The 11,622-nt window shown below is 44.8% G+C and overlaps 4 protein-coding genes across 4 annotated transcripts in view; 2 read left to right on the top strand and 2 right to left on the bottom strand.

Annotated features, from left to right (window-relative positions):
- Positions 1-11,622, top strand: part of LOC126563321 (multifunctional methyltransferase subunit TRM112-like protein) — a 459,819-nt gene that overhangs the window by 11,139 nt on the left and 437,058 nt on the right. The gene's annotated exons all lie outside the window — the stretch shown is intronic.
- LOC126560898 (uncharacterized) overlaps positions 1-11,622 on the bottom strand; it is a 502,800-nt gene that overhangs the window by 416,345 nt on the left and 74,833 nt on the right. The gene's annotated exons all lie outside the window — the stretch shown is intronic.
- LOC126562250 (integrin-linked protein kinase) lies at positions 552-2,874 on the top strand. The gene is made up of 5 exons (XM_050218705.1): positions 552-641; positions 1,139-1,304; positions 1,364-1,548; positions 1,626-2,154; positions 2,495-2,874. Exons 1-5 carry the CDS (start codon positions 553-555, stop codon positions 2,870-2,872), a joined length of 1,347 nt encoding a protein of 448 aa, XP_050074662.1. The 5' UTR covers position 552; the 3' UTR covers positions 2,873-2,874.
- LOC126563096 (5-demethoxyubiquinone hydroxylase, mitochondrial-like) lies at positions 8,965-9,843 on the bottom strand. Its single transcript, XM_050219710.1, has 2 exons — positions 9,699-9,843; positions 8,965-9,395 (listed from the first exon to the last, which is right to left on the bottom strand). The coding sequence occupies exons 1-2, from the start codon at positions 9,841-9,843 to the stop codon at positions 8,965-8,967; spliced, it is 576 nt and encodes a 191-aa protein (XP_050075667.1).

Raw genomic sequence — 11,622 nt, 5'->3', positions numbered from 1 at the left:
TTATAAATAACGATGACGTCATGACCGGTCGTCTTCAAACGTCAAATCAGTTTCGTTCAGTTCTGTTGCACGCCGGAATTTAAATTCTTGTATTGAAAAAGTTTTTTTTATTACAAAAAATCATTGTTTTCACGTGTTTTACAAAACTATCACTTGAAAAATTATAATTTTCCATAAGTTTCTTGTCATATTTTCAAAACAATCAATATTATTTTAACGAAACATCATTTTCAAATGTCCGCAAGCGCCGCACACAGTGTGCATATCCAAAGGAAAAACATCTCACGAACTTTCAAGCAAGTGAGACGAAAAGCATTAAAAATGTGCCATTAAAACCCGTAAAACTGCCCAAAATCATCGTCAAATGTTGCTTTAGCGTGTAAAGTTGTGCTGTTGATAGTTTTCCCAAAGTGTCCTTAGCTGCAAAGTGTGTGAAAAGCCATTTCAATAAACCACCATCGAAAGAGTACATCCGCCGTGTGGGTGTTCCGGAATCCACACCCGTGAAAAACGAATACATCTGTTGCGGAAAGCTCAAGTACAATCGTGAAGATGGAAGACATTTTCCATTGGTGTCGTGAAGGAAACTCGATCCAGGTTCGCCTGTGGCTGGACGATACGGAGCATGATATGAATTTGGGGTAAGATTGCTTTGCACCGTGAAGGACAACCAGCCAGCTGTCATAAATGCTCTGGGGGTTGTTGCGTGCGACATCCATAAACGGAAGAAAATTGCAACAGGTGAAATATTGAAGAGTGAAGGTGTCTTTTTGGCTGAAAAGATGCTGAAGAAAGAAGCATAATTATTGAGAAAGAAATCAGGAAAACATTGGGATGAAAATGTAGCTCTAAACGACACTTTGATTCTTGTGATGAGAATCATGACGTCATGCCGTGTTTACGTAGAAGAGGGTTTTATATATGAAAAGCAAAAAGGGAAATGTTCATTGCGGAACAGTGAGTGTGAGAGACGGGTATGAATGAAATGAACCTACGCGTCTGCCAAAAATGAATCCGTTTGTTTATGTTCATTCCGGAAGCGGTGCAGGGCGTGTTTTGTGCGGTGTTTGAAAAGGATTGGAATATTTTTGGCCTACCGTGACTAATGCACTTGGTGCGTTTCTTGTTTTATTTTCAGTGATGATCATGGTTTCAGTCCATTGCACTGGTGTGCCAAGGAAGGACATTCCAAGCTAGTGGAGATGTTACTGCACCGAGGTGCACGTGTTAATGCAACAAATATGGGTGATGATATACCTTTGCACCTAGCAGCTGCCCACGGACACTACGATATTGTGCAAATGGTAAGAGGTAATCGCAGTAAAGGGAGTACCGTCTACTGATTAATCGGTGTTTGTTACAGCTTATACGCCATCGGTCGGATGTGAATGCGGCGAATGAGCATGGCAATACGCCACTCCATTATGCTTGCTTCTGGGGGTATCAGGCTATCGCGGAGGAGCTCGTTAACAATGGTGCCTTAATTTCGTTAGCGAACAAAGACGGCGACACGCCGGTGGATAAAGCGAAAGCGTTACTAGCAACACGGTCAGTAGGAACGGTCCTAATTCCACACCTTCTCTATCTAGAATACTAATTTTGTTTGATTTCTCCGCCGTATACAGCTTAAACAATCTGGCAATCGAAAGTGGCCAAGAGTTGAAAAAGATTAGCTTCAAGGATCAGGGCTGGTCGGGCATGAAGACGCGCTCCCGCGATGCTACACTGTCCCGCTTCAAGGGTATCAACATTCAGGAGCTGACGCTGCACAACAAGGTAGCGATCACGCCCGGCGGTGAGACGTGGCGTGGCCGCTGGCAGAACAACGAAATCATTGCCAAGATATTGGCCATACGCGAATGTACTGCACGGGTGGCACGCGATTTTAACGAAGAGTTCCCGAAGCTACGAATTTTCTCGCATCCGAACATTTTGCCCGTGCTGGGTGCGTGTAATGCACCGTCGAATTTGATCGTTATCAGCCAATACATGCCACGCGGTTCGCTGTATGATTTGCTGCACGGTACGGCGGGTATTGTGGTCGATACGGCACAAGCGGTACGGTTTGCGCTGGACATTGCGCGTGGTATGGCGTACCTGCACTCGCTCGAGCGTATTATCCCGGAGTATCATCTGAACAGCTTCCACGTGATGGTCAGTGTATATTAACGTACTGTACAACACCTTACAGGGTTTCGGACCATATAATGAAACATATGAATATTTCAATGCAAATTTTCAAAAGTGGAAAATAGTGGAATAGAAATTGGAAAATATTATACAATAGTTTTACCAAAGAAACTTGCAATATTACACTAATCATTTGAAAAAATCCATTGAATGAGGTAAAAGTTGCATTATATTGATCGAATCCCTATAAAGATGAGGCATTTTCTTCCTTCTTTGGCTTACCCCGGACACACTCGGTTAGGAATCGTGTATGATGTGATATAAATTTGTATCTTTCCTTTTTCTTCCTTTCCCATTTTTCCAGATCGACGATGATCTGACCGCCCGTATCAATATGGCCGATGCAAAGTTTTCCTTCCAGGAGCGTGGCCGCGTGTATCAGCCCGCCTGGATGAGTCCGGAAATGTTGCAGAAAAAGCGCACCGAACGTAACTGGGAGGCGTGCGATATGTGGAGCTTTGCGATTTGCATTTGGGAGCTGGCAACGAGAGAAATTCCGTTCGCCGATCTAACACCGATGGAGGCGGGTATGCGGATCGCTACCGAAGGTTTGCGGGTAACGATCCCACCGGGAACGTCGCCCCATCTGGCGAAGCTGATCAAAATCTGTATGAACGAAGATCCGGGCAAGCGTCCTACGTTCGATATGATCATACCGATTCTCGACAAAATGAAGCGTTAATCAGGGCGTTTTGGGCGTTGTTCTCTGTTTCACCGCAGAGTGCCTTTCTTCAGAGTGGTGGTAGTGGCGTGCAACGAAGCGAAGAACCTGAAAGTTTATTTATTTTCTGCCAATACTGATCTGAAGAGTTGCACGTTCGTGTTCAGTACCGAACTGTAACTCTTCCACCGGAGTTATTGTCCCATTTTCTATATGTTGCTACTTTCCAAACATGTGGTGCCTTAACGATGTAACAACGTGACGTAGTAGTGTAAAAGTATTAAAAAGCCCTCACCGATCGTGTTTGATCATTCTTAACGTTCTCCCTGACAAAAACCGGTAGCACAAAGCGGGTTTAAACAACCGGAAATTTAAAAGTTATGATGGTGTTCTAGTTTTTTTTTTAATGGTTTACATTGTATCCTCGTTTAACCGTTTGTCGACGCGAAATAACTCTCACAACTAAAAACACTCTTAACGTCTGTGCGTTTGTAGTTATTTAGAATTAATCGATGTATTTTTATATACTTGACAAGTAATAAAACAAAAAAATACTTAACCAAAATCGCCACACTTTTATCTGTTTCTTGTCTTTTTTATGTTAAGGATTTTAATTTGAAAAGCTTTAGCTTTCGAACTGAAAATGCATGCTCTCGTGAATTGCATCTTCGTGGTAGTGCTTCTCCTCTGCTCAAAGTTTGTTTGGTGGCACATTCTCTCGCGCTCTTCGCAAGCAGCGCAAGCACACAACAAAAAATGTAAGGCAGTGTGTCCATGACCTGCAGTAACATTTCGGGGTGCACTTCCTGGCTTCGGTGGCTCCTAAAAATTGAACAAAGTTTACGCAGGCACTTGATGCTCTCTCTTGCCCCGGGGTGGCAAAAATCCTTCCTGTGTTGACGCGTTTCAGAGAGCAAGCGAGAGACAGAGAGCGATATCCCTTTTTTCGAGAGGATGTCTAGCGAATGTTGCCATGCGTTGGGGGAAGGGAGGAAGTACCGCAAAGGACGAACCCGGCTGAACCGGGAGAGCACATAAAATTAAGCGTGTACACAACAGAAGTTACCAGTAAACCGGGCTGTAATGCAGTACAAGTAGGCTGTACTGCATGATGTATCCATCAAGAAGCAGGACTCACACACAGATGTGAAAAATGTGAACGTAGGATAGTTTTATCAGCAGCTCTAGAGTGCGAGTCGTGTACACCTGCTTTTCCGAAAGTGCACTTTGCACCGGCTGGCAAACAAAAAAAAAATGCCCCCCAGAGACCTGAGCGTGAGCCTGCCTGTGTGGTGCCTATGCTCAGTTGCCAAGTACACAGGCTATTAAGCGGCCAGCATAACGGGCACGCTCTCCCGGATATGCCGGATTGGAGATTCAGCAGTGGAGGCGGATATAAGGATAACCACCACACGCGAAAGAACGCGGAAAAGGATGTCAAGTGTTGTGGCTGCGATGGCAAAACGGTCGTCCTGGTTCGCTCGTTAGCGAGTACGGTGCTCGTTCGCTTGTTCACTTGCTCTGTGACATGTCGGTGGTGCGTTGTTGTGGTTTGCACTGAACTTCCTACGGGCTCGGTGCGTGTGCAGTGCTAGAAGACAGTGAAGAAGTGCATCAGCATGTGATTAGATAATACTGGTCACTAAACGACGAAACCATTTAAAAAGTGACTGTAAAAAGTGCTCCGGAAGTTAGCGAGATGTAAATCTGTGTTTTTGGGCAACGATCACTCGACTACTCCCTCGAAGAACCGGGGAACACACACACACACATACAAGCGGGCACAGATGGAACAATCACTGTTCTCCAACAGCAGCAACTCCAACAGCTCGGAAAGGTATTAGAGCCCTTTTCTGCCTTTCGAAGGGAACATATTTGCGAACCCGAGCACAGTAGCATGGGCAGACATTCGCGCCGGACTTCTGACCCCATTTTCCCGAAGAGTGTGTGTGCTAAAAGTCATTTCCCACCCCTTCTTTTGCACGGGGGTTTGATCAGCCGGAAAATAGGTCAACGATTTCTTTGTTTCTGTTTGGGCGAGTTTGGCTCCTCTTGTACGAGGAGTACAAGACACAAGAGAGAAAACCTCCCTCCCCGGTGGGTGCGGATTCGATGGAGCAGGGATCAAGCGACACACAAGACGATAGCATGATGGGCATGGTGACATGTGTTATGCTTTTCTCTCGCACTTCCCGGAGGTTTGACCGATCGTCATTTTTCACCGGGAGGGGTTTTATTTTATTTCTGTCGCTTCTTACCGTCCACCTTTCGCTTGACGGTCGCTAATTTCAATCTCCTGTTCTGCTTGGTGGATTCTACCTCTCGTTCGCAGCAGTAGCTCGGCAATTGCTTCCTCGACGACGGCTACGGTGCAACGGTACAACACGGCTAGCCCGGTAGGACACGGGGTGCCGGTCGGTAGTTGTAGTAGTAGTAGTAGTAGTAATGGTCGCTGCAGTACCATCAATGTTGGCGAAGTGTCCTCAACGTGCAGTGTTGGGTCGGCAGATGAGACGGTTTCGTCACCCGGATACATCAACACGGCTACCGAATCGTCGATTTCCAGTTTGGATGATTTTAAAAATGAAGGTAAGTGCGTGGTATTTGTTAAACATTTAGCCAACTGTAGCCCATTTATATGAAGAAATGATTTACTAGTTGAATATTCTAAAGAGTTTACAAGGGATTCATGTTTCATCTTACGCTGGTAACTAAATGTTCAATCCAAGGAATAACTTGCCTATCTTTAACGACATCCACGGATGGAAGAGATTCCTTTTGAGAATTCTAATTCTGGCTTTTCCTCGAAGGCCTCTTTCGGCAAGGATTTTGAAGCCACACGTAAAGTTACCGTCAAGTATTTGGACTCGTCTGTTTTTGGTTTGATGTGGTATTGGAGTGAGAGAAACATCAATTGGAACTGCGCTGTGTTGTATCATATTACACCCTTAAAGCTCCTGTAATTTCCTGTAGCATTTTCTGCATGTTTAAAGGAAGATGGATTGCTATAAAAACTGCTTGGGAGCATTATTTTAGCATAAGAGTAAATAACACTATTGAAGCTAATACCACCATTGAAGTGGTGGCCCGGTGGTGGAGGCGTCAAAGGCGCCGGTCTTCACATGGCATAACGGGGGTTCAAATTTCATTCGGAGCATTCCCCCGTAGTTAGGACTGACTATCCAACTACGTGGTATCAGTAAGTCTAGTAAGGCTTTTGATGGCTGGATTGTCCTTAGTAGGTCGTAAAGCCAAGAAGAAGGAACACTATTTTAATGAGATAGGTGCCAAAAGGCGTTACTAATTATCCCGACCCCATCAACTGCCGGCTGAACTCTTCAAATCCTTGATGTTCTATGCTTTTGTATAATTCATATCCCCAGTCCTTCCTATCTAGGATGCAATTTTTATCATAAATCCTCTTCCAAATGCAGGATCTACGATCTACGAAGAAATAAGGGATCAAAGAATAAAAATGCTCAGCAGGTCAACATTTTCAGTCAAAAGTTTTAGGCTTCCTAAAGTAGAATTATTGCAGAATAAGCATAACGGTATAATAATCTTCAAAAACTATTGACTTGGTTTGTTGTGCATCTATAACTTGAATTTTCCTCGCAGTAATTGCGTAATTGCAGTCTTTCGATTTACAAAATTGCTAGACATGATACTGTCGACATTTGAACACAACTCTGGCATATTTCTCATCCGTGAATTGTCTTTGACTATGATGTAATCTGAGGTTCAATTAGTTTTACGCCTGTTCAAATTTATAATTAATTCATAAGTTGTCAACGCACTAAACATTACCTTGTTGTTTTATGTTTCGTAAATTGTTTTTTGGGACGAAAATCGTCAACTACCTTCTGCAAGTAATCGCAAAATACCTCGCATTACCTAGCAGTCAATTAGCTAAGTGTACCAAACGAATACGGACAAGTTATGGTATAATTGCGACACCGCTATCCCAACCGTTTGTGCCATCGCACTGATTCTTAGCCGTTCTCTTTTGCGCGGTTCACCTTTGGTACTTTGAAGATACACTCTGCCGTTGCCACTGGCACCTCGCTTTTCTCTCTCGTCGCGATCCAAAAATGTGCATCAAAAGCATCATTTTGTAAATATTTCACCCAGTGCGTATTTACCATCTCGAATCTTTCCTTCGCTTACTTTCTTCCAAATTTCGGCCTATTCTTGTTACTTCGCATCCTCCGCGTTAACGCGTTCTGGATCTCGTAACTCGAAGATCGATTCGTAACGGCTCGATTCTTCCCTTATCAAGATGTCAAACAGCGTTGCGGTGCGGTCTTTTCGTTCTTTAAATTTTAATTGTCCATCTCCATCGCCCTGAGGGTAGATGTTATGCGAACGCGCTGGAGTAGTAAAAAAAAAACGCCAAAGCGAGATACAACGCGACAATACACAACACAGCATCAAAAAGACAAAACAAAAGCCTAAAATCTTTGCTCACGCCAGTGTGGAGAAAGGTGCAAAGAAACGATTAAACGGTGAAGAGGCCAATAAAAGGAGATACAACAGCAACAACAACAACAACAAAAAATTTAAGCGATGACTCCAAAATGCGAAAGACCCAGCAGCCCAAAAGAATCGGTCCAAACATCAACAACAACAGTAAAAAAGAGTAAAATACGGAAGAGAGAACAGAGAGAAGCAGAAAGAAAGCATCCAAAGGCAGAAAGGGCGATGATGGGCGACGGCGAAGACGACGATGCCGTCAACGATGGGCCCGCAAGGTTCGTTCACCTTTCTTTGCGCGCGCGCGCACGTTAAGCCTCATTACGCACGGGCACACGATCGCAAACGGCACGATGGCACACGGTGATCGTTACTACCACCCTCCGCCTCGCGGAGGTCGAGGCGGAAGGGAGGGATGGGTGGCCCAATCGATTCTACCTTCCTTGTTTCTAACCCTTGCCCGCTAACCTTACGCGTTCGCATGTACTTACGCATGAACGCGTTACTCCTGGTGGATGGGGTGGATGGGGTTACTGGCTGGCCTGGGTGTTCGCGTTCTGTCCGCGGGGGTTCAATGGCCGATTGGTCGATTTTCCCACGAGTTTTGCACGAATTTGATATGCGCATTCTTATCATTTTACGCGAAACGAGCTGTACGTAGTTGACTCACCAACCGTATGAGAGGCCCTCGATGGGTTTTGTGATTTATTGGTACCAAAACCATCACATTGTGCTGGCAGACATCAGTCATCTTAGACGTCTTGGTTCTATTCTCATCTTCGTACGTGTGTATCACGTGGGGAAGGGTATCGAGAAGAGAAAGGAGGTTAAAAGAGCGCATTAAATGGATTACATCGGCGTTCACATTTACCCGGACGAGGCGAGGACCGGCCGGGCGCACGAGTCCCAACGAAACGAGGCTTAAAACTTCATCCGTTACCGAACCTTGGCAAATGAAGCATGAGTTATCTAATAATGTAATGGACGCCTTCTGCTTCTTGATGCATTCTATTCTTCAGTCCCGTAGATCTTGATCTTCAGTCCTCTACGAACGATCATGACAAGCGAAACTGTCGTTGCTGGGGGTGGATTATGACGTCTTTTTTGGGGTTGAGAGAGAGAGAGAGACCGAGAGGCTTCCAGTCTCCGAATGTGAAATGAAGGTGATATGCAAAAGCAGGGGTGAAGATCTATCCTAAGCAATCATCCGTATAAAAGGGTTAGCCGTTAGAGACGCTATCAGCTTGAGGGTGGATTATCTCGTGCAATAAAATAGGATACTGGGATGCGGTGCCTTCGTTTTGCAGTTCCTTGAGCTGTGGAACATGCACTATTTATGACACAGAGATTTACATTTATTACCTTTACGATCATTTAATTCAACTAGGAATTACTATTAGCAGCCTCTCCAGTTTGCTTGTACATAATTTCTTAAGCTCTCCTTTTTTAAGTACTGCATTTATTACACGGGGGAAAATCGATTCCAACGATATGACTAATGCATGGTTGAACTTTTGGATATAAGTTCAGCTTGTTTTTGTTAGAATGTAACATGGATTCACCAATTCATCATGCGAATTTTCTTGGTGAAGTGCTGCATCAAATCCCTTAAATACGACATCAATTTCTTTTACGAACAGCTACACCTTCTCCGCAATCTTGATTGCCGTACGACAACCACACTTTATGATGCCCGTAAGGGCACGATAGAACGGGGCCTGTTTTGCACCGTGCTCTAGCCCGGTATCGTGATGCTGCTGCTCCTCATCCCGGAAGCGCCGTATAATTTCGAGCAGTTCCTTGTCGTTGAAGTACGGATCGTTCATCAGCTTGCAAAGCTGGTCGTTGTAGTGTTGAACAATTACCGATTCGACCGCTACCGTACAGGCCATGGCAGCTTTTTCGCCCAGTAGCGCCGTACCAGCGCCAAGTACAAATCCGGCCACATTCCAAAAGGGTAGCAGTGCTGTTGGTCGCACACGGTACTTGTTGATTAGACGATCGAACTCTTGCTTGTGGACCTTTTCCTGCTCCCACATGTGTTCGATTGTTTTACCCGCCCTGGTGTGACCTGACGGTGAACAAATTGAAAGTGAGAACATTTAGGGAATAGATAGTTGAAGATTATAGATGGCTTATTAAGGTTTCCATAATTTGAGTTTTAATACGCGACCCGAAAGCTTATCGGCACAACTGTGAAAATACGCAGAGACTAAAATACCAAATGCCTTCCGGACTATCCCTCCGATAGCAAGGAATCCAGCTCCAGCTACGAGTAAATTAGGTCACGGAATCTAGAAATAGTAGACCAACACCTTCTGGAGGTGTTGGAGTGACAAAATCAGCTATGCAGATCACCTTTAAGTTTCCTTACCGAGAATTGTCATCTGTCCGTGGTAGATTTGATTTGCTCCCAGCTCACCGGCATGGTCTACTCGGATAACACGATCGATCAGCTTCGAGCTGCGTCGAGCAAAGCTTACACGACCTGTGCGGAGTCCTCTTCGGAGTTGTTGCATTTTGTTGAGGTTGTGGATTCGCTTTGATTTGAAAAGCTTGTTGCACAAATTCTTCTCCAAATCATCCAGGGTTGCTTGATGGTTCCTCAATTTTCACAACAATGCAGTCAAAACGCCTATCAAATGTTTGCTTTGTTTTTAAATGGTGCTGCTGCACTTTTAGCAGAATTCTCGTAGGACAAGAGTGTCATGTGTTGTAGACTAACAAGAGTGTCATAAGTTATCCAATCTCAATTTTCCGATAACCGTAGTAAGTCTCGATATCATTTACAGCTTTCTAGGACACAGATAAAGAAAATGTTAATCGTATCCCACCAACAGATCCCCCCTTGGGTGGGAAGGTCAGTGACCGATCTTCCCCCTTCTATTTTATCTCTTTCCCTTCCACTGTTGACTCTTTCGCTCCTTCCGCGCACGCTCAAACATTCAGCTCAGTGCGTTCTTGCAAAGCACAGCACCACAGACCATGGAATACGTTATGTTTTTCTTTTCTACGTTTGTTTGTGTACCCATTTATAAGCATCGCCATCGTTTATGCTGTTTGTCCCGCGCCCCGTGTCGTCTCCACTGTCATCGGGCCCGAACGCTGTAACCGCGTGCGCGTTTGTCGGGTTTTGTCATCATCTCCCGCTTCCGTCGCCTTTTCCATCCAGCTTTTAACAATTTTACTGTGGTTCTGGTTGCCAATGCTGCTGCTGCTGCTGCTAATGCTTACACGAACCAGCTATCTAGCGCAGCTTCCAGCACGCGCGCATCCGAGCTTTATCTGCTTTAGGCCGCAAAAAAATAGGGAGTCAATGTGCAAAGATTCGATCGCTGCGTATGTTCACGCAGAAACGGATCGGAAAATCGGTTTGCGTTGGGGTACGAAGCTCGCGAAAACGTTTCGCCACCACCTGAAGCCGATACACATTCGAATCCGTTTCACGTTGTGTGTGCATCTCGCGCCAATAAAGCAGAAACGGTTTGGTGTTCTCTGCCACACAATTCTAGGAAGCGATTCCTTCCGCCTTATCCCGAACTCCAGGAACTGTTCGTGCTGCGTTCGATGACACCCAAGCCAAGTCCCGGTTGTTTGGCTTGGGCCACAAACTACCTCCGGATGCATTACGGGCACGGTCATTCGCATGCACTGAACGTGAGTGCACTTTTTCGTACTGCTCGCTTCACTCGATCGGTCGGAATCGTTCGCTTCTTTGGCGATTTATGTGTGCACGCCCATTCGTTGGGGGCTTCGGTCTTGGGTTGCTGTTAGCTTTAGGCTGCTGGCTTTGCAACATTGAACTTGAAACGTTGAAGAAGCTTCAACCTTCCGGGAGCGGGAGAGGTCAAATGGAGTTGCTGATCGTAATTCAAACTGGAGGATCGTCAGTAGGTTGGGCAGGTGATCGACAGTGGCATAACTGATTTACTTCGGTGTCGATTCGGCTTTGAAGGGTTTGCGAGACTGTAATAAGACATTTACATTTTCTAGATTTAAAATTTTATTTATTAATTTTTTATAATTATAATTTTATTACACTAGAACTACCTGACCAGTCATTTTGACTGTTCCCATACCTATCAAGTGGATTTGCTGTTTATAGTCAAACAATTCTGCCGATGTTAATGCATAACTTTTGCACATTGAATGGGATGTTCATTTCCTTGAATTAAAAAATTATAAATCTAATCTAATATTTATACTAAGTTACGTCATGGGCAATTCTTCCGTAAGCTGTCACTTTGATTGGTGGTTTGTGGAACGATGAACAGCGTATTTCAATGCAAAATACTCAC

This window comes from Anopheles maculipalpis, chromosome 3RL (assembly GCF_943734695.1).
Source record: "Anopheles maculipalpis chromosome 3RL, idAnoMacuDA_375_x, whole genome shotgun sequence".
Classification (NCBI taxonomy): Eukaryota; Metazoa; Arthropoda; class Insecta; order Diptera; family Culicidae; genus Anopheles; species Anopheles maculipalpis.
This window is presented reverse-complemented; position numbering and strand designations above follow the sequence as displayed.